Below are 19,898 nucleotides of genomic sequence, written 5' to 3' on the forward strand. Positions count from 1 at the left end.
GCACGCTCGGGGCCGGTGATCTGCAGGATCTCTCCATGACCGGGTCCGGGTGCACTGCAGCTTCGACGCCTAGGTCGAGCAAACGCACGAGGTGGACGTCACTAGCTAAGTCGCCGCTGGAATCTCGACGGCGTTGGTCGACGCGATTCGTCTGTGTCTTGTGTCCCTGCCCCAGTACTCGCCCTACCCAAACTCCCAAGCTTCTTCTGCGACTATATAAACGCAACCGCGCCGATGGCCAAATCCCAAATCCATCGGCACGTAGATACATCAGTCAGTCAATTACTCCATGCAAGCTCGTGGCATGTCGCAGCAGCCCCGCCGCAGCGCGGCAGCCGCTGCACTGCTGGCGCTGGCGGTGCTGCTGGGGACGTCGCCGCCCGACGCAGCGGCTCAGCCTACGGCCTGGCGGCCCCTCGTGGCGCGCGTCAACAAGGACGCCTCCACCTCCCTCTACACCATCGCCATCAAGGACGGAGGGGGGCCGCTCCTCCTCGACCTCGCCGGCCCAATGCTCTGGGTCGCCAACTGCCCCTGCACGCACTGGGCCATCGGGTGCGAAGGCAGCGACTGCAACGGCATCCGCAATATGTTCACCCCGGATGTCTGCGATAGTGCGGAATGGCCGGTGCAGGGGCAGGACCCGTGCATCTGCACCGCCTTGCCGTACAACCCGGTCGACGGGCGCTGCGTCGCCGCCCAAGCCACCACCATCTCGATCGCCGCCAACACCACGGACGGCAAGAACCCACTCTTCCCGGTCACCTTCCCCGTCGTCGGGTCCTGCGCGCCGGGGGAGTTCTTGACCTCGCTCCCGGCGGGCGTGGCCGGCGTCGCGGGGCTTGCGAGGCTGCTTAACTCTCTGCCGTTGCAGGTCGCCCAGTGGTACCGCCTGAAGCAAGAGTTCGCGCTGTGCCTGCCCAGGGCCGGGGACGGCGTGGCCGTCTTCGGCGGCGGCCCGTTCCAGCTCCTGGCCGCGCCAACCGTGGAGCTCGCCGACAGCCTCCGCAAGAACCCTCTCCCGTTCCTCTTCAACCCCAAAAACCGCGCCTACTACTTTACCATCACCGGCATCGCCGTGAACCAGCAGCGCGTGCCCACGCCGTCCGGCGCCTTCGACATGGAAAGGAGAGGCCAAGGCGGCACCGCCTTCAGCACCGTCACGCCCTACACCGCGCTCCGCTGGGACATCTACTGGCCGCTCCGAAACGCGTTCGACGCGGCCACGAGCGGCATCGCGCGCGCGGAGAAGGTGGCGCCGTTCGACATGTGCTACCAGGCGTCGGAGCTCGCAATGACCAGCGTGGGCTATGCCGTGGCCAACATCGACCTGATGCTGGACGGAGGGCAGAACTGGACACTGCCCGGCGCCAGTTCGCTCGTGCAGGTGAACGACCAGACGGTGTGCTTCGCGTTCGTTCAGACGGATTCGTCGGTGCCGGCACATGCTGAGTCGCCGGCGGTGATCCTCGGGGGGCACCAGTTGGAGAACAACCTGCTGATATTCGATCTGGACAAGGACACGTTCGCGTTCAGTGGGCTGCTCCTCGGCATCGGCACTACCTGCAGCAACTTCGACTTCAGCATGGGGAGTTCTTAGAAGAGTGTCACTGATCTTGCGCCGGAGTGCCACCGTCACCATGTCCGTTTGTACTCGACTACGGTTTCGTTTCAATATTACTAGCGTACTAGTGTTGTGTTAGTAACGAGAATAAAATGATACAGATCGTCAAGGATTTCAGATTTTAAATGGATACACATTCTGCTATCTGAATTTTGGTGCCGAATTCTCACGCGCTGCACAAAATGGGTTCACAAATTGATGTGAATATTGCACAAGTTCAAATTGCACACCTTTGTCCACTTGAGAAAGAAAATAGTCTACCAGGGCGTCAAATCAGCGCGGGAATTCAGATGGCCGACATTCATGCCGGTCCTGAGATTTCAAGGGTCCGGGGCAAAACTAGAACAAGGGGACTAACAAGGATGGACCCACGTTCATGTAGTGGGTGCCTAGGACCCCACTCAAAATATAAAACTCACTCATTCTACATAATTTCTTTGTATTCATGAAAAAGAAAATCAAAACTAGATGAATTTTTGCAAAAGGTGCCCCACTCCTATAGTTCACGCCCACTAAAAATAGTTTCAAGGCCCGCCCGTGGGCCTTAACATTTCTAGAAGCAAAATCACTAATGCTGGTATTTTTTTTAAAGAATTGGGGACACAACGTTCATACATGGCCTATGGTACGATGCAGTCTCCTCTCGGTGACTTAGGGCGTGTTTGGTTGTCCGCATCGAGTCCAACCAGGCCCACGGGGAAAGGAAGAAGCCTGTTTGGTTGTCTGGTTTTAATGTTGGGCTTGCATCGCACGCTTCTTAAAGCAGCCCAGAGACTGGCTCGCTATAAACGATCGAATCGGCAGTTTCTCGTGATTCGAGGTAAGCTCTACATGAAAAAGATGCACCTCGATGCTACGGTTGCATTCAGGCGATCGGTTTGTAGCTTTGTCGACCGTATATGCTCAATTTCTTGTTCCCGTTTGGAACTGTTTTGGACGAATTTTTTCAGATTCGTTGCGCAAACAATTGATTTCCTTTGACCAGCAGGCTAATCCCGTAGTTCTGCACAACATTCGTGTTGCAAGTTTTCTATTTCGACGATCGTAGATTAGAAGATCTACATGTTTCTCATGGCTGTACATATGGATATGTGTGATGTTATTTAAGACACTGCTTAATTATTCCTCTAGCCGGCATGGTTTCTCTCGATCTCCTCTCTCGCGTCTTGCGGTGGTAGCATCATCGTCGTCGTCATTCATCTCGGCCTTCTCTCCATGATCCTACTGTAGTTAAGCCGCCATGGCGCGCACACTGATGGGGTTCTTCTCCTCTGTTCTCTGGCACCGACGGGGTCGATCATTTTTGCCTCCTCCCGGCCTCCTCTTTCTCGTCTTACTACACTGGAGTCATTTCCGGAGTCGATCATCTCAGTCCTCTCTCCCATCCTACTACGCTGACGATGCTATGGCGTGAGCACTACATTTCTCCTCCTCTGTCCACTGTCTTTGCGTGAGCACTCCAACTAGTTCACCGACGGGGTCGCTCGCCCATAACTTCGTGCTCGTCATGTCGGACACGGCGCCACGGTCACTGTACGTCGCAGTCGCCATGGTACGATGCACACTGCATTTCTTCTCCCCCTTCCTCTGCTAGCTCTTAATCCTGTGTGCGAAGTGCAAGTGCTAGCTCTTAATCATACCCCATGCGGGCAACCAAACAGCGTGTAGTTGTATGCGCCGAGACAATGTAGGCAACCAAACAACGTGCCAAAGTCGATCCTCTAATGCAGGAAGTCCATATGCAGGCAACCAAATAACTTGGAGATGTCGCATATGAGGCTGTTTTTTCAGAGTCAGGCTGGGTTGAGATGTGTATGCAATGCAACTACTATTTACTACTACAACCAAACACACTCTTAGCCTCTCAAGACGGCCGCAAGGTGCCAGCGATGGGCGTCTCCAGCCAAGGCAAAAATATTTTCTGCATATAAACATACATCATGCCGAACTAAAATAATTTTATTTGTGTAGTTGCAAAATCTTATATGTAAATTTAAAACATAGAATCTTGTAAACAGATTGTAATCATGAAGACATAGTAGAAGATTTTACTATTAAAAAATATACATATTTAAAAAAATTGAAGTAATATGTTGTCGACTGTCGTGCTGGCAAAAACGAGTCACCATTATTTTTGGGCACAAGATAACTCACTTGGTATTTTTCTCTGTGAAGTCTAGTAGCGGATGCATGTGCCAGCATGATGTTATGAGCTACTTCCACCGTTCCAAAATAAATGACTGAACTTTATTTTAAAACGAAGGGAGTACTATATACGGTTCCACGGTTAAGTTCCCTAAGGTACATTCTTTTAGTCCAAAAGGATCGGAGAAACGCCGTGGTGCAAACTTGCTACTACTATCGTAGGGATCCTACCAGGACGACATTAGGTTCGCTCATCGTAGCCGGGACTCTCTAAAGCACACATACGCAAATGCTGTGAATGTTAAACCAGGATATTGGGGCAACTGCTCGACACCTTTAGGGGGGTGTGGCTATCTCATTATATATAAGTACCAAAGGGTACAAGTATAAGGTGTATACACAAGTCTACGTATAACAAGCCTACGTATACATATACAGTCTAACACCCTCTCTCAATCTTAACTGTGGCCTGAAGTACAGACTAAGTTAAGATTGCGCCTACAGCCTACAAACTGTGATTGTGGAAGAGGCTTCGTGAAGATGTCAGCAAGTTGATCCTTTGATGATATGAACTTGAAGCTAAACAACTTCTGTGCAACACGCTCTCGAACGAAGTGATAGTCAACCTCAACGTGTTTTGTCCGAGCATGAAACACTGGATTAGATGACAAGTATGTAGCACCAATGTTGTCACACCAAAGCACTGGAGAATGAGCTGAGGGGACTCGCAACTCTCTCAGCAAGGACTGAACCCAAATGATCTCAGCCGTCGCATCAGCAACTGCTTTGTACTCGGCTTCCGTGCTGCTGCGAGATACCGTAGCCTGCTTGCGAGCATTCCAGGCAATCAAGTTAGAGCCAAGAAATACTGCATACCCCCCCCCCCTCCCGTGGATCGCCGGTCATCAGGACTACCAGCCCAGTCTGCATCTGAAAAAGCTGAGATCTCATAAGACGGCGCACGCTGGAGGAGCAAACCATGAGATGCAGTGAGACATATATAACGCAGAATACGCTTCACAGCTAACCAATGGGATGTTGTGGGTGCATGGAGAAACTGACAGATACGATTGATTGCATAAGAGACATCTGGTCTGGTGATAGTAAGATACTGCAGGCCTCCAACAAGACTGCGGTACTCAGTGGCATCATCAGGGGAGAGAGGATCTCCATCAAAAGCAGACAACCGATCAGTGGCAGACATAGGAGTAGTGGCAGGTTTACACTTCAGCATACCAGCACGACGCAACAAGTCCAGAGCGTACTTCTTCTGAGTAAGAGTTACTCCAGCAGAAGACCGTGAAACCTCCAGACCAAGGAAGAAGTGCAGAGCACCAAGATCCTTGACAGCAAAATCACCACTCAACGCAGCCACAAGACGATCTGCCGCAACATCTGAGGAACTGATGAGAATAATATCATCAACATAGACCAGTAAATACATCGTAACCTCAGGGCGCTGAAGAAGAAATAGTGATGTGTCAGAAGTAGAGGGAATAAACCCAAGTGCTCGCAAAACCGAGCCAAGACGTGCATGCCAGGCACGGGGAGCCTGCTTAAGCCCATAGAGCGCCTTAAAAAGACGACAGAGATGATCAGGACGTGCAGGATCCACAAACCCTGGTGGCTGACGCATATAAACCTCCTCCTCCAGAACTCCATGCAAAAAAGCGTCCTGCACATCAAGCTGACGGAGAAACCATCCTCGAGTAACAGCAAGGGACAGCAGCAGACGAATGGTAGTGGGCTTGATAACTAGACTGAACGTGTCTTCATAGTCAAGACCATACCTCTGTTTGAAGCCCTTAGCCACTAGCCTTTCCTTGTAACGCCCAATGGAGCCATCAGCGTGCCGTTTAACTTTAAACACCCACTTAGAGTCAATGATATTGACCCCAGATACTGGAGGAACAAGCTGCCAGGTGTCGTTCTTCAGCAACGCTTGAAACTCCTATTCCATCGCGGCACGCCAATGGGAATGCCTAGCGCAGCCTGAAAATGGCGAGGCTCAGCAGAGGGATCCTCAGCAGCATGAGCCATGCACGCGGCTAGCCACGCTACAGTCCCATCGGTCCGGATCTTAGGCTGAAAAACACCTGTCTGACTGCGTGTGCGATGTCGAGGAGCAGCGGGTTGTGGTGGCGGCGCAAGGCTTGATGCAGGCGATGAAGGAGGCGACGTCGAGTCGCCAAGGCTCACGCTAGAGCCACTTGGCGTCGGAGAAGCAGGCAGTGTGGAGCCCGACAAGGCCAAGTCGCCCAGGACCACGCCGGAGCCACTGGGCGCTGAAGGAGCGGGCGAGCCTGGGGTGGCCGGTCCATCAGGAGCCGATGCCGCCCCATGCGAGCCTGGCGTGGCCGGCCCAGGAGAAACCTCCTGCGAGGCCGGCTCGGCCGACTCCCACGAGGCGGGCGAGGACGACGCTCGTGGGGCGGCGGCGGGTGAGGGCGATGCCCGCGAGGCAGCTGCGGGCGTAGCTCCCGTGGGTTGCTGGGTACTGCCCGGTATGCATGCCCCATGCACACGATCGTCCTCTGGACGCGAAGCGTGCGCCGGTGCCCGTTCCTCAAGAAGCTCAAGACGAGCGCCACGGCCAACACCTGCAGCATGGTTAGGGAGCAACACAGGAGCATATGCAACATCCACAAATTGATCAGGCATAGGTGTGGTAGAAGAAACGTCTGGCATAAGAGTATTCAGAAGTGCACGAAAGGGAAACACATTCTCATCAAATACAACGTCACAAGAAATGTAAACGCGATTGGTGGGAACATGTAGGCATTTGTACCCTTTGTGAAGGGAACTATACCCAAGAAAAACACAGTTTTTCGACCGAAACTCTAGCTTACGTTTATTATACGGACGCAAATGAGGCCAACATGCACACCCGAAGACTTTGAGAAAGGTGTAGTCTGGGATTTCATTGAGCAAGAGTTCAAGTGGAGTTTTCATATTCAGTACTCGTGAGGGCAGCCTATTGATCAAAAAACAGGCAGTGGAGAAAGCATCACTCCAGAACCTAAAAGGTACGGAGGCATGAGCTAATAAGGTGATGCCAGTTTCTACAAGATGACGATGCTTACGTTCGGCAGTCCCATTCTGCTGATGTGTATGAGGGCAAGACACACGGTGTGCAATCCCAATTTTGTTAAAGAACGAGTTGAGGTTGTGATATTCACCCCCCCCCCCCAGTCACTTTGGACATGAATAATTTTCTGGCGAAGGAGACGCTCAACATGTGCTTGAAACTGTATAAACACATCAAACACATCAGATTTTTTTTAATAAGATAGAGCCAGGTAAACCGTCTGTAAGCATCAATGAAACTGACATAATAATTGTGGCCACTAACAGACGTTTGGCCATGACCCCGTACATCGGAAAAAATAAGCTCAAGAGGATGTTTCACAAAACGACTAGACTCTGAAAACGGGAGTTGGTGACTCTTTCCCTGCTGACAGGCATCACAAATAGTTTCAGCAGTTTTATTGGATACAACTGGTAGCTCATGATGATGCAACACATGACGGACTATGGGAGCAGCAGGATGACCAAGTCGCGCGTGCCAATGTGTAGGTGAGACACGAACACCACTGAACGCCTGAGGAGAAAACTACATGGGAGGTGCGGTAGGCGCGTCAAGTGCGTACAAGCCACGGCGAAGACGACCGCTAAGCAGAACGGCCCTCGTGTCCCGATCCTTGATAAAGAAACGAAAAGGGTGAAATTCAGCAAGGACATTATTGTCACGAGTAAGTTGTGGAACAGACAACAAACTACGCGAAGCAGTAGGAATACGAAGAATGTTAGACAGATGCAGTTTACGTGAATTGTGTGCAAGAAGGGATGCCTGACCAACATGGGAGATGCGCATACCTGCTCCGTTGGCGGTGTGCACTTGATCATGACCGCGATATGGCTCCTGGACTAAAAGCTTGCCCATGTCATTGGTGAGGTGGTTGGTAGCTCCCGTGTCCATGTACCACGTGGGATCAATTGAGTAGGATGGAGTACGCCCGTGCTCATGACCCACTACCGCAGCGGCCGCCTGTTTTTCATTCCCCTTGCCATTGTTGCCTAGGCCAAGGAAATCTTGCTTGTAGCGGCAATGACAGTGAGAAGCTACGTGGCGCTCAATCCCACATAGTTGGCATGCCTGCTGAGCGCCACAACTGGGGCAGCAAGCCACCGGCCGTGATCCGCCTGTGATGGATGGCGCGGTGCCCCGTGAGGGCTGAGATGGATCCATCGGCTTGGAAGGGAGCGACGGCTTCTGCGATTTGCCACGGGTCGCGGCGTTAGCAGAGGCAAAACTCGGAGTAGATCGGCGCGCTTTGATGCGCTGTTCGCGACCAAGGAGCCGCGCGTACAGTTCCCGCGGCGGGAGAGGCGCCTCGCGGCCATGGACGTTCTCAATAAGATTATCATAGTCATCATCGAGGCCATTGAGCACATGAGTGGTGAAGTCCTCATCTCCAAGGGGCTGGACAATAGAGGCCAGCGTATCAGCAAGACTTGACATCTTGTTGAAGTACTCCGTGATAGTGAGGCCACTGAGCTTGGTCTCCCCCAACTCAGTGCGGATAGAGTGAGCACGCGCCTGAGACTAAGAGGCAAAACTGCTGTGAAGCGCAGACCAAGCCTCCCGAGATGTCGCAGCGAAGATGACAAGCGACGACACGCTTGGAGTGAGCGAGGACTGAATGGCGGAAAGTATTGCCTGGTCTTGAGCCACCCAAACATGATGAGCCGGATGATACGGCGGCGTACACGGGATGGAGCCATCAACATAGCCCTCCAAGTAGCGACTCCGTAGGAGGGGTAGCACCTACGCCCGCCAGGACAGGTAGTTGTCTGGTGTAAGCTTCACCGGAAGGAGATGCGAGAAGTAGAACGGCGATGGCGCCGGAGCATAACCCGCATGGAGACCCATGTTATGCACATCAGCATGGGGAGCAAGGGCCAAGGACGCCTCGTAGCCATGACCGGCAGGGGCATCGGCCGGACCTGGCGGGCCCCCCGAGGCACGGCGGGCGCGGCACCGTAGGCCGCTCCATAGGGCGACGACGCCATCTGCATCGGCGGCGCGGAGCCGTAGGGTGGTGCAGGGGCGCCGTACCACGAGGCGTAGGGCTGGGGCGCGCCATATTGATGATGGATGCCGTAGGACGGAGGGGCTCCATAGGGTTGGGGTGGAGCCATCCCGTAGGCGGGCGGTGCGGGGCTGCGAAGAGGCGGCGGCGCGAAGGCGAGGGTTGAGGAAGCAGCGCCGCTAGCAGCGACCGGCGGCTGCGGATGGCCCGGCCCGCCCTGGTCCTGCCCGCCCTGCAGATGGCCTTCGGCGAGCAGCAGCGGCTGCCGCCAGGCCGTGGCGAGTGGGGAGGACGCGAGGAAGGGCGACGAAGGGGCGACCGGTGCGCCGGCAGTGGAGGAAGCCAAGGCGGCGGCGGGGTTGGCAGAGGCCATCGGGCGAGGCGGCGGTGACGATCGGCGGCGCGAGGGGTGCAGCGGAAGACACAGGAAAACCCTAGCCTGATACCATGTTAAACCAGGATATTGGGGCAACTGCTCGACACCCTTAGGGGGGTGCGGCTATCTCAGTATATATAAGTACCAAAGGGTACAAGTACAAGGTGTATACACAAGTCTACATATAACAATCCTACGTATACATATACAGTCTAACAGTGAAATCCCTCCTGCAGTTTGCAATACCAACGATGAGGAAATATCACTAGGAAAGTAAATATCTCTCATCTCTCCCACTTTAGCATTACTGGTCTTGGCTCTATGAGCATCTCCAGCCGCGCACCCATACGCCCCCCCCCCCCCGACGCGGATTTTTAGCGTCGGTGGCCAAAATTCGGCCCAGTCGCGCCCCCAGGATCTCGTTTAGCGCCGGTTTGGGCGAAATCCAGAGCCGGCGTTCCCACCCCGAACCCAAGCGGCTGGGTGTCGCCTAGGCGCACCGGCGGAAGCGAAAAGCGGCCTGGGGCCGCTCTGTCGGCGACACGAAGCCCTTTTCCTGCTGTTTCCTCCCACTTCCCCTCCGCGGCTTCCCTCTCTTCTTCATTTTTTCTTAAGGGGGGTAGTGTTGTAACACCCCAAAAAATTTGACCTTGATTTATTAATTAAAGTTTTTGCCAGGAAATTAAATTTTTGTTTTCTGGTTTTATCTTTTAATTTCAGATCACTCTGTCCCTCTGAATTTTTAAGTTTTTCCTTCTAGGTGGAAACCTTTCAAAAATATGGATGGACTTGTATATCTTCCCAAGACCATTTCTTTTATTAGTAGAATTATTTCTACAATTATTTTTCCTGAGCTTTATTTCTTTAAAATGATTTTTCATAATTTTTAGGATCCCATTTGCACTACAACCCTTTCAAACATTCTTTAAAAATTCCACCAAAATTTGGGGATGACATGTGATGTTCCCACATCACTTTTATGCAAAAACCTCTCTTAATCATTTGGGGATTTTGAGCCCTACCCCAAGTTTTCAAATCTGGACCAGTTTGTGGTTTGCACTGCAACCTATTTAAGTATTTATTTAAAAATTACATAAAAAATTGGAGATGTCAGTAGATGCATATAATTCATTTTTATGCAAAAACCCTTTGAGGTTCTTTGAAAAAAATGAGCAAATCATCCTCTTTTGCTCTCTGGCCCGGTTTGGTATTTTCTACTGCAACCATATTTAACTTGCCCTTTTACCCATGATTCTTTTTCCTACTTATAGACCAGCCTACCAAACCCTTAAGTCCAGGAGATTGGACCCATTGGAGCATTTTTGGTCCATGCAATAATGCCCTTTATTTTCTGTCCAGATTTGATTTTCTCAAAAACTTGCACTAACAAGTTTCTGGTTTTGCCCAATAACCTTGCCATCATCACTTGCACCCCAAGGAGACCCCAAACTGGAGACTTTGGCCAGCAGAAGAGATGCCTAGATACCCCTGGCATTTTGTCAAGCAGGTTAGGAGCATGGTCAGTTTTGACATGCTTTTAGACTTGCATTGGGAAGTTGCTCTAATGACCTTACCAGCATGTCTATTAGCTCTCACATTATCATTAGCCTAGTGCTGTTTAGTTGCAGAGGCATCAGAGAGACCTAGAACGTGTTGGCATTTTGTCGAACGCCTGGCGTGCGTGCTCTGGGCGCGGCCAGAGTGCGCGTTTTGCACGTGCATGCGCCCGAGTCGCCGCATCCCACTGCCGCCTCCCCGCGCCCGTTCTGGTCCCTCCCCACGCACAGCCAGCACGCCCCGACTCCTCCCACGCCGCAGAGCCGCCCCGGCCACATCCTGGCACCCCACAGCACCACCGTCAGGTCGCCCATGGTGGCTAGCTGACAGCCGCAGCAGGCCCCGGATGAGGTAGCACCGCCCAAGCCATACGCGCGCGCCAGCTCGCCCCCTTGACCAGTGGGGAGTTCGTTGGAATGCGCAGACCAGCTCCAATCGCCTCCACGTCACCCTGCTAGCAACAGAATGGCTGTTCGCCGGCGTTCTTATGCATGGCCGCGGGAACCGACCTCTCCGAGCTGTAAATAGCCCTCCCAATCACGCCTAAGCTCGTTAGCAGCCTTATTGAAGTGGTAGGAAGTCCCCTTCTTCCCAGTTTGGCCAGAGGCCATCATCTCTCCCATCTCCGGCAAGTTCGGCCGCTGTCGTGCTCCGGTAAAATCCAGCCAAGGCCGAGGCCCCTAGCCTCTCCCATGCTCCCATTCTCCTCCCCTCGACCGTGCGGAGCCGCCCAACCCCTCAGCCTTGACCGGGAGCCATCGTAGCCCAAGCCCCTAGTTGTCCCTGAAGATGTCATCCGCCGCGGAGCTCGCAGTCGGCGACCCCCTTCGTCCCCATGACCCTCTTGACCACCGGGAGGACCGTCCTAGCGCGGTGAACATGTTCCCGCCGTTGGAGCCCTGCGAGGAGCTGCCAATCACTTGCGTTGGTCGTTGGAGCTCCGCCTCTGCTCGGCTAGAGGAGAAAGGAGGCGCGGGGACTCGTCAAACCTGACAAGTGGGCCCAAGGGACCCACTGTCAGTGACCCACGAGCCGATACAAGCTGGCTTAAGTGGAAGCATATTCCACCGAATACGCCTTCGAAAACGTACGCCCTGAACCATTTTCTTTTTTCTGATTTTTATTTAAAAACTGAATTTTGACTAAACTTTGACTGGCTATAACTTTTTAAATATAAGTCCAAATGATTTGATTCTTTTTCTGTTGTTTCTCAAATTTTGTCTAGTTTATTTTCATATTTATTTGGATATTTTTTAGACAACTCTTTTGTACTGTTTTGAAACTATGTGTTGATTTAATTTTTTCTTAGGATTTTTGAAGAAGAAGGCAACTTTCAAAAAAAAAGTGCACCCCTCTTGCATACTCTTGAAGGCAAGCATTCTGAACCCCGGCATAATATTTGTTGTGCGTCATTTGATGCAAATACGACATCACCTTGACACGAAGTATTCGATAGTTTATGTGATGTTATGATCACATTCATGTGTGCATAATGATGATTTCCTTGCTGTTGGAATTTGATATGCTTCTGATAGTAACCACCCTCGTATGCCTTTCATGCCTTATCGGGAGGAATCCGGGAAAGTGTCTGTCTTGGGTAGACACGAGCTTGTCTCTAGTTCTTCGTCGAGACGGTTATGTCCGGTAGGGCATGGTGAGGTATGATGAGTGGTGATTCTGTCTGATTGGTGTGAAATATATTTCTTATGTTTATAATGCAGGAAATGTCTTAACCTCTTCAGTTGACCGTAGATCGAGTCTTGTTCCAGTAACCCCCATACTTGTTTCATACTACCACTTGTCCCTGCCATAGGTAGGGTACGGTTCAGTAAGTTGTCAACCCCTGCCTAGCACACACCGTACAGAGAGGCCATGGTGGATGATACCGGCTGCATTCGGTAGACATGCCACCTGGTCCGGGGGCATGGGTGTTTCCGGTTGGAGCCGAGGGGGTAGCTCCCCTAGTTTGTGTTGGAGAACATAGCAGAAATTCAAAATTTTCTACGCATCACCAAGATCAATCTATGGAGATACTAGCAACGAGAGAGAAGGGAGTGCATCTTCATACCCTTGAAGATCGTGATGCGGAAGCGTTACAAGAGCGTGGATGAAGGAGTCGTACTCGTAGAGATTCAGATCGCGGTTGATTCCGATCTAAGCGCTGAACAACGGCTCCTCCGCGTTCAACACACGTGCAGCCCGATGACGTCTCCCGTGCCCTGATCCAGCAAGGGGAGAGGGAGAGGTTGGGGAAGACTCCGTCCAGCACCAGCACGACGGCGTGGTGGTGGTGGAGGAGCGCGGTACTCCAGCAGGGCTTCGCCAAGCACTACGAGAGACGAGGAGGGAGAGAGGTAGGGCTGTGCCTTGGGAGAGAGAGACTCATCTGTTGGGCAACCCCTAGACCTCAACTATAAATAGGGGGGAGGGAGGGGGCTACGCCCCCTCTAGGATTCCCACCCCAACGGGTGCAGCAGCCCCTAGATCCCACCTAGGGTGGTGGCCCAAGGGGGAGAGGGGGAGGCACACCTGGGGTGGGCCTTAGGGCCCATCTGCCCTAGGGTTTGCCCCCCCTCTTCTCTTGATGCGCCTTGGGCCTTGGTGGGGGGTGCACCAGCCCACCTGGGGCTGGCCCCCTCCCACACTTGGCCCACGCAGCCCTCTGGTGCCGGTGGCCCCACCTGGTGGACGCCCGGGACCCTCCCGATGGTCTCGGTACGTTACCGATAACACCCGAAACTTTTCTGGTGACCAAAACAGGACTTCCCATATATAAATCTTTACCTCTGGACCATTCCAGAACTCCCCGTGACGTCCGGGATCTCATCCGGGACTCCGAACAACATTCGGTAACCATGTATATCTATTCCCTATAACCCTAGCGTCATCGAACCTTAAGTGTGTAGACCCTACGGGTTCGGGAACCATGCAGTCATGAACGAGACAACTATCCGGCCAATAACCAACAGCGGGATCTGGATACCCATGTTGGCTCCCACATGTTCCACGATGATCTCATCGGATGAACCACAATGTCAAGGATTCAATCAATCCCGTATACAATTCCCTTTGTCTACCGGTATAGTACTTGCCCGAGATTCGATCGTTGGTATGCCGATACCTTGTTCAATCTCGTTACCGGCAAGTACCTTTACTCGTTCTGTAACACATCATCCCGTGATAAACTCCTTGATCACATTGTGCACATTATGATGATGTCCTACCGAGTGGGCCCAGAGATACCTCTCCGTCACACGGAGTGACAAATCCTAGTCTCGATTCGTGCCAACCCAACATACACTTTTGGAGATACCCGTAGTGTACCTTAGCCATCTAGTTACGTTGTGATGTTTGGTACACCCAAAGCATTCCTACGGTATCCGGGAGTTGCACAATCTCATGGTCTAAGGAAAAGACACTTGACATTTAGAAAAGCTTTAGCATACGAACTACACGATCTTGTGCTAGGCTTAGGATTGGGTCTTGTCCATCACATCATTCTCCTAATGATGTGATCCCGTTATCAATGACATCCAATGTCCATGGTCAGGAAACCATGACCATCTGTTGATCAACGAGCTAGTCAACTAGAGGCTCACTAGGGACATGTTGTGGTCTATGTATTCACACATGTATTGCGGTTTCCGGTCAATACAATTATAGCATGACTAATAGACAATTATCATGAACAAGGAAATGCAATAATAACCATTTTATTATTGCCTCTAGGGCATATTTCCAACAGTCTCCAACTTGCACTAGAGTCAATAATCTAGTTCACATCACTATGTGATTGTAATGAATCAACACCCATGGGATTTGATCATATTTCGCTTGTGAGAGAGGTTATTAGTCAACAGATCCGAACCTTTCAGATCAGTGTGTGCTTTACAAATCTTTATGTCATCTCCTAGATGCATCTACCACGCTCTATTTGGAGCTATTCCAAATAACTGTTCTACTATACGAATCCGGTTTACTACTCAGAACAATCTGGATTAGTGTCAAAGTTTGCATCGGCGTAACCCTTTACGACGAACTCTTTTACCACCTCCATAATCGAGAAAATTCCTTAGTCCACTAGTTACTAAGGATAAGTTTGACCGCTATCCTATGATCCATTCCTGGATCACTCTTGTACCCCTTGACTGACTCATGGCAAGGCACACTTCCGGTGCGGTACACAGCATGGCATACTATAGAGCCTACGTCTAAAGCATAGGGGATGACCTTCATCCTTTCTCTCTCTTCTGCCGTGGTCATGTCTTGAGTCTTACTCAATACTCACACCATATAACACAGCCAAGAACTCCTTCTTTGCTGATCTATTTTGAACTCCTTCAAAACCTTGTCACGGTATGTATTCATTTGAAAGTACTATTAAGCGTTTTGATCTATCCTTATAGATCTTGATGCTCAATGTTCAAGTAGCTTAATCCAGGTTTTCCATTGAAGAACACTTTTCAAACAACCCTATATGCTTTCCTGAAATTCTACATCATTTTCGATCAACAATATGTCAACAACATATAGTCATCAGAAATGCTATAGTGCTCCCACTCACTTCTTTGGAAATACAAGTTTCTCATAAACTTTGTATAAACCCAAAATCTTTTATCATCTCATCAAAGCATATATTCCAACTCCGAGATGCTTACTCCAGTCCTTAGAAGGATTGCTGGAGCTTTGCACACTTGTTAGCATCTTTCAGGATTGACAAAACCTTCTGGTTGTATCACATACAACCTTTCCTCAAGAATATCGTCGAGGGAACAATGTTTTGACATCCTATCTGCAAGATTTCATAAATCATGAAGTAATTGCTAATATAATTCCAATAGACTCTTAGCATCGCTACGAGTGAGAAAGTCTCATCGTAGTCAACTCCTTGAACTTGTCCGAAACCATCTTAATGACAAGTCGAGCTTTCTTAATGGTGATACTTACCATCATTGTTCGTCTTCCTTTTAAAATCCATCTGTACCCAACAGCCTTACGACCATCAAGTAGTTCTTCCAAAGTCTATACTTTGTTTTCATACATGGATCCTCTCTCGGATTTTATGGCCTCGAGCCATTTGTCAGAATCCGGGCCCACCATCGCTTCTCCATATCTTGTAGGTTCATTGTTGTCTAGCAACATGACCTCCAAGACAGGATTACGTACCACTCTGAAGTAGTACGTATCCTTGTCAACCTACGAGGTTTGGTAGTGACTTGATCCGAAGTTCCATGATCACTATCATTAGCTTCCACTTCAATTGGTGTAGGCACCACAGGAACAACTTCCTGTGCCCTGCTACAAACTAGTTGAAGTGACGGTTTAATAACCTCATCAAGTCTCCGGCATCCTCCCACTCAATTCTTTCAAGAGAAACTTTTCCTCGAGAAAGGACCTGATTCTAGAAACAATCCCTTTTGCTTCCGGAACTGAGATAGGAGGTATACCCAACTGTTTTGGGTGTCCTATGAAGATGCATTTATCCGCTTGGGGTTCGATCTTATCAGCATGAAACTTTTTCACATAAGCATCGCAGCCCCAAACATTCAAGAAACGACAGCTTAGGTTTCTCTAAACCATAGTTCACATGGTGTCATCTCAATGGATTTACGTGGTGCCCTATTTAAAGTGAATGCGGTTGTCTCTAATGCCTAACCCATGAACGATAGTGGTAATTCGATAAGAGACATCATGGTATGCCCCATATCCAATAGGGTGCATCTATGATGTTCGGACACACCATCACACTATGGTGTTCCAGGCGGTATTAGTTGTGAAACAATTTCCACAATGTCTTAATTGTGTACCAAACTCGCAACTCATATATTCATCTCTACGATCATATCATAGAAATTTTATCCTCTTGTCACGAAGATCTTCAACTTCACTCTGAAATTACTTGAACCTTTCAATAATCCAGACTTGTGTTTCATCAAGTAAATTTGCTCAACATCTACTCAAATTATCTGTGAAGTAAGAACATAACGATATCCACTGCATGCCTCAGCACTCATTGGACGGCACACATCAAAATGTATTACTTCCAACAAGTTGCTTTCTTGTTCCATCTTACTGAAAACGAGGCTTTTCAGTCATCTTGCCCATGTGGTATGATTTGCATGTCTCAAGTGATTTAGAATCAAGTGAGTCCAAACGATCCATCTGCATGGAGTTTCTTCATGCGCACATACCAATAGACATGGTTCGCATGTCTCAAACTTTTCAAAAATGAGTGAGTCCAAAGATCCATCAACATGGAGCTTCTTCATGCGTTTTATACCAATATGACTTACATGGCAGTGCCACAAGTAGGTGGTACTATCATTACTATCTTATATCTTTTGGCATGAACATGTGTATCACTACGATCGAGATTCAATAAACCATTCATTTTAGGTGCAAGACCATTGAAGGTATTATTCAAATAAACAGAGTAACCATTATTCTCCTTAAATGAATAACCGTATTGTGATAGGCATAATCCAATCATGTCTATGCTCAATGCAAACACCAAATAACAATTATTTAGGTTTAACACCGATCCCGATGGTAGAGGGAGCAGGCGATGCTTGATCATATCAACCTTGGAAACACTTCCAACACACATCGTCATCTCACCTTTAGTTAGTCTCTGTTTATTCCGTAGCTCTTTTATTTTGAGTTACTAACACTTAGCAACCGAACCGGTATCTTAATACCCTGGTGCTACTAGGAGTACTAGTAAAGTACACATTTAATTCAATGTATATCCAATATACTTCTGTCAACCTTGCCAGCCTTCTCATCTACCAAGTATCTAGGGTAGTTATGCTTCAGTGACCGTTCCCTCATTACAGAAGCACTTAGTCTCGGGTTTGGGTTCAACCTTGGGTTTAGCAGCAACTGATTTTCCGTTTCATGAAGTACCCCTTCTTGCCCTTGCCCTTCTTGAAACTAGTGGTTTCACTAACCATCAACAATTGATGCTCCTTCTTGATTTCTACTTTCGTGGTGTCAAACATCGCGAATATTTCAAGGATCATCATAACTATCCCTGATATGTTATAGTTCATCACGAAGCTCTAGTAGCTTGGTGGCAATGTCTTTGGAGAAACATCACTATCTCATCTGGGAGATTAACTCCCACTCGATTCAAGTGATTGTTGTACCTAGACAATATGAGTACAAGCTCAATGATTGAGCTTTTCTCCCTTAGTTTGTAGGCTAAGAAACTCGTCGGAGGTATCATACCTCTTGACATGGGCACGAGCCTGAAATCCCAATTTCAGCCCTTGGAACATCTCATATGTTTCGCGTCGTTTCTAAATCGTCTTCGGTGCCTCAATTCTAAACCATTTAACATTACCCACTGAACTATCACGTAGTCATCAAAACATGTATGTCCGATGTTCGCAGCATCCACAAACGACGCTCGAGGTTCAGCACACCGAGCGGTGCATTAAGGACATAAGTCTTCTGTGCAGCAATTAGGACAATCCTCAGTATACGAACCCAGTCCGCATAATTGCTACTATCAACTTTCAACTAAATTTTCTCTAGGAACCTATCTAAAACAATAGAACTGAAACGCGAGCTACGACATAATTTGCAAAGACCTTTTGACTATGTTCAGGATAATTAAGTTCATCTAATGAACTCCCACTCAGATAGGCATCCCTCTAGTCATCTTAAGTGATACATGATCCGAGTCAACTAGGCCGTGTCCGATCATCACGTGAGACGGACTAGTCATCATCGGTGAACATCTTCATGTTGATCGTATCCACTATATGACTCATGTTCGACCTTTCGGTCTCTTGTGTTCCGAGGCCATGTCTGTACATGCTAGGCTCGTCAAGTCAACCTAAGTGTTTCGCGTGTGTAAATCTGGCTTATACCCGTTGTATGTGAACATTAGAATCTATCACACCCCATCATCACGTGGTGCTTCGAAACAACGAACTTTAGCAATGGTGCACAGTTAGGGGGAACACTTTCTTGAAATTATTATGAGGGATCATCTTATTTACTACCGTCGTTCTAAGCAAATAAGATGCATAAACATAATAAAACATCACATGCAATCAAAAAGTGACATGATATGGCAAATATCATTTTGCTCCTTCTGATCTCCATCTTCAGGGCTCCATGATCATCATCGTCACCGGCATGACACCATGATCTCCATCATCATGATCTCCATCATCGTGTCTCCATGAAGTTGTCTCGCCAATATTACTTCTACTACTATGGCTAATGGTTTAGCAATGAAGTAAAGTAATTACATGGCGTTATTCAGTGACACGCAGGTCATACAATAAATTAAGACAACTCCTATGGCTCCTGCCGGTTGTCATACTCATCGACATGTAAGTCGTGATTCCTATTACAAGAACATGATCAATCTCATACATCACATATATTTCATTCATCACATCCTTCTTGGCCATATCACATCACATAGCATACCCTGCAAAAACAAGTTAGACGTCCTCTAATTGTTGTTTGCATGTTTTTACGTGGCTGCTATGGGTTTCTAGAAAGAATGTTTCTTACCTACGCAAAAGCCACAACGTGATATACCAATTGCTATTTACCCTTCATAAGGACCCTTTTCATCGAATCCGATCCGACTAAAGTGGGAGAGACTGGCACCCGCTAGCCACCTTATGCAACAAGTGCATGTCAGTCGGTGGAACCTGTCTCACGTAAGTGTACGTGTAAGGTCGGTCCGGGCCGCTTCATCCCACAATACCGTCGAAACAAGATAGGACTATGTAGGACCTTGAAGTATGTCTAGAGGGGTGGTGATTAGACTACTTGACCAATAAAAACTTAACCTTTTCCCAATTTTAGAGTTTGGCAGATTTTAGGTATTTTAGGACAAGTCAAGCAATCATCACACAATTCAAGCAAGCATGCAAAGAGTGTATAGGCAGCGGAAATTAAAGCATGCAACTTGCAAGAAAGTAAAGGGAAGGGTTTGGAGGATTCAAACGCAATTGGAGACACGGATGTTTTTGGCGTGGTTCCGATAGGTGGTGCTATCGTACATCCACGTTGATGGAGACTTCAACCCACGAAGGGTAACGGCTGCATGAGTCCACGGAGGGCTCCACCCACA

At 49.2% G+C, this 19,898-nt stretch overlaps 1 protein-coding gene across 1 annotated transcript; it reads left to right on the forward strand.

Moving 5' to 3' along the window:
* The first annotated feature begins 289 nt into the window (after nt 1–289).
* On the forward strand, nt 290–1,728 carry LOC119282062 (chitinase CLP-like). Its single transcript, XM_037562415.1, has one exon. The coding sequence runs from the start codon at nt 290–292 to the stop codon at nt 1,598–1,600; it is 1,311 nt and encodes a 436-aa protein (XP_037418312.1). The 3' UTR covers nt 1,601–1,728.
* Nucleotides 1,729–19,898: the final 18,170 nt, after the last annotated feature.

Source organism: Triticum dicoccoides, chromosome 3B, assembly GCF_002162155.2.
Source record: "Triticum dicoccoides isolate Atlit2015 ecotype Zavitan chromosome 3B, WEW_v2.0, whole genome shotgun sequence".
Classification (NCBI taxonomy): Eukaryota; Viridiplantae; Streptophyta; class Magnoliopsida; order Poales; family Poaceae; genus Triticum; species Triticum dicoccoides.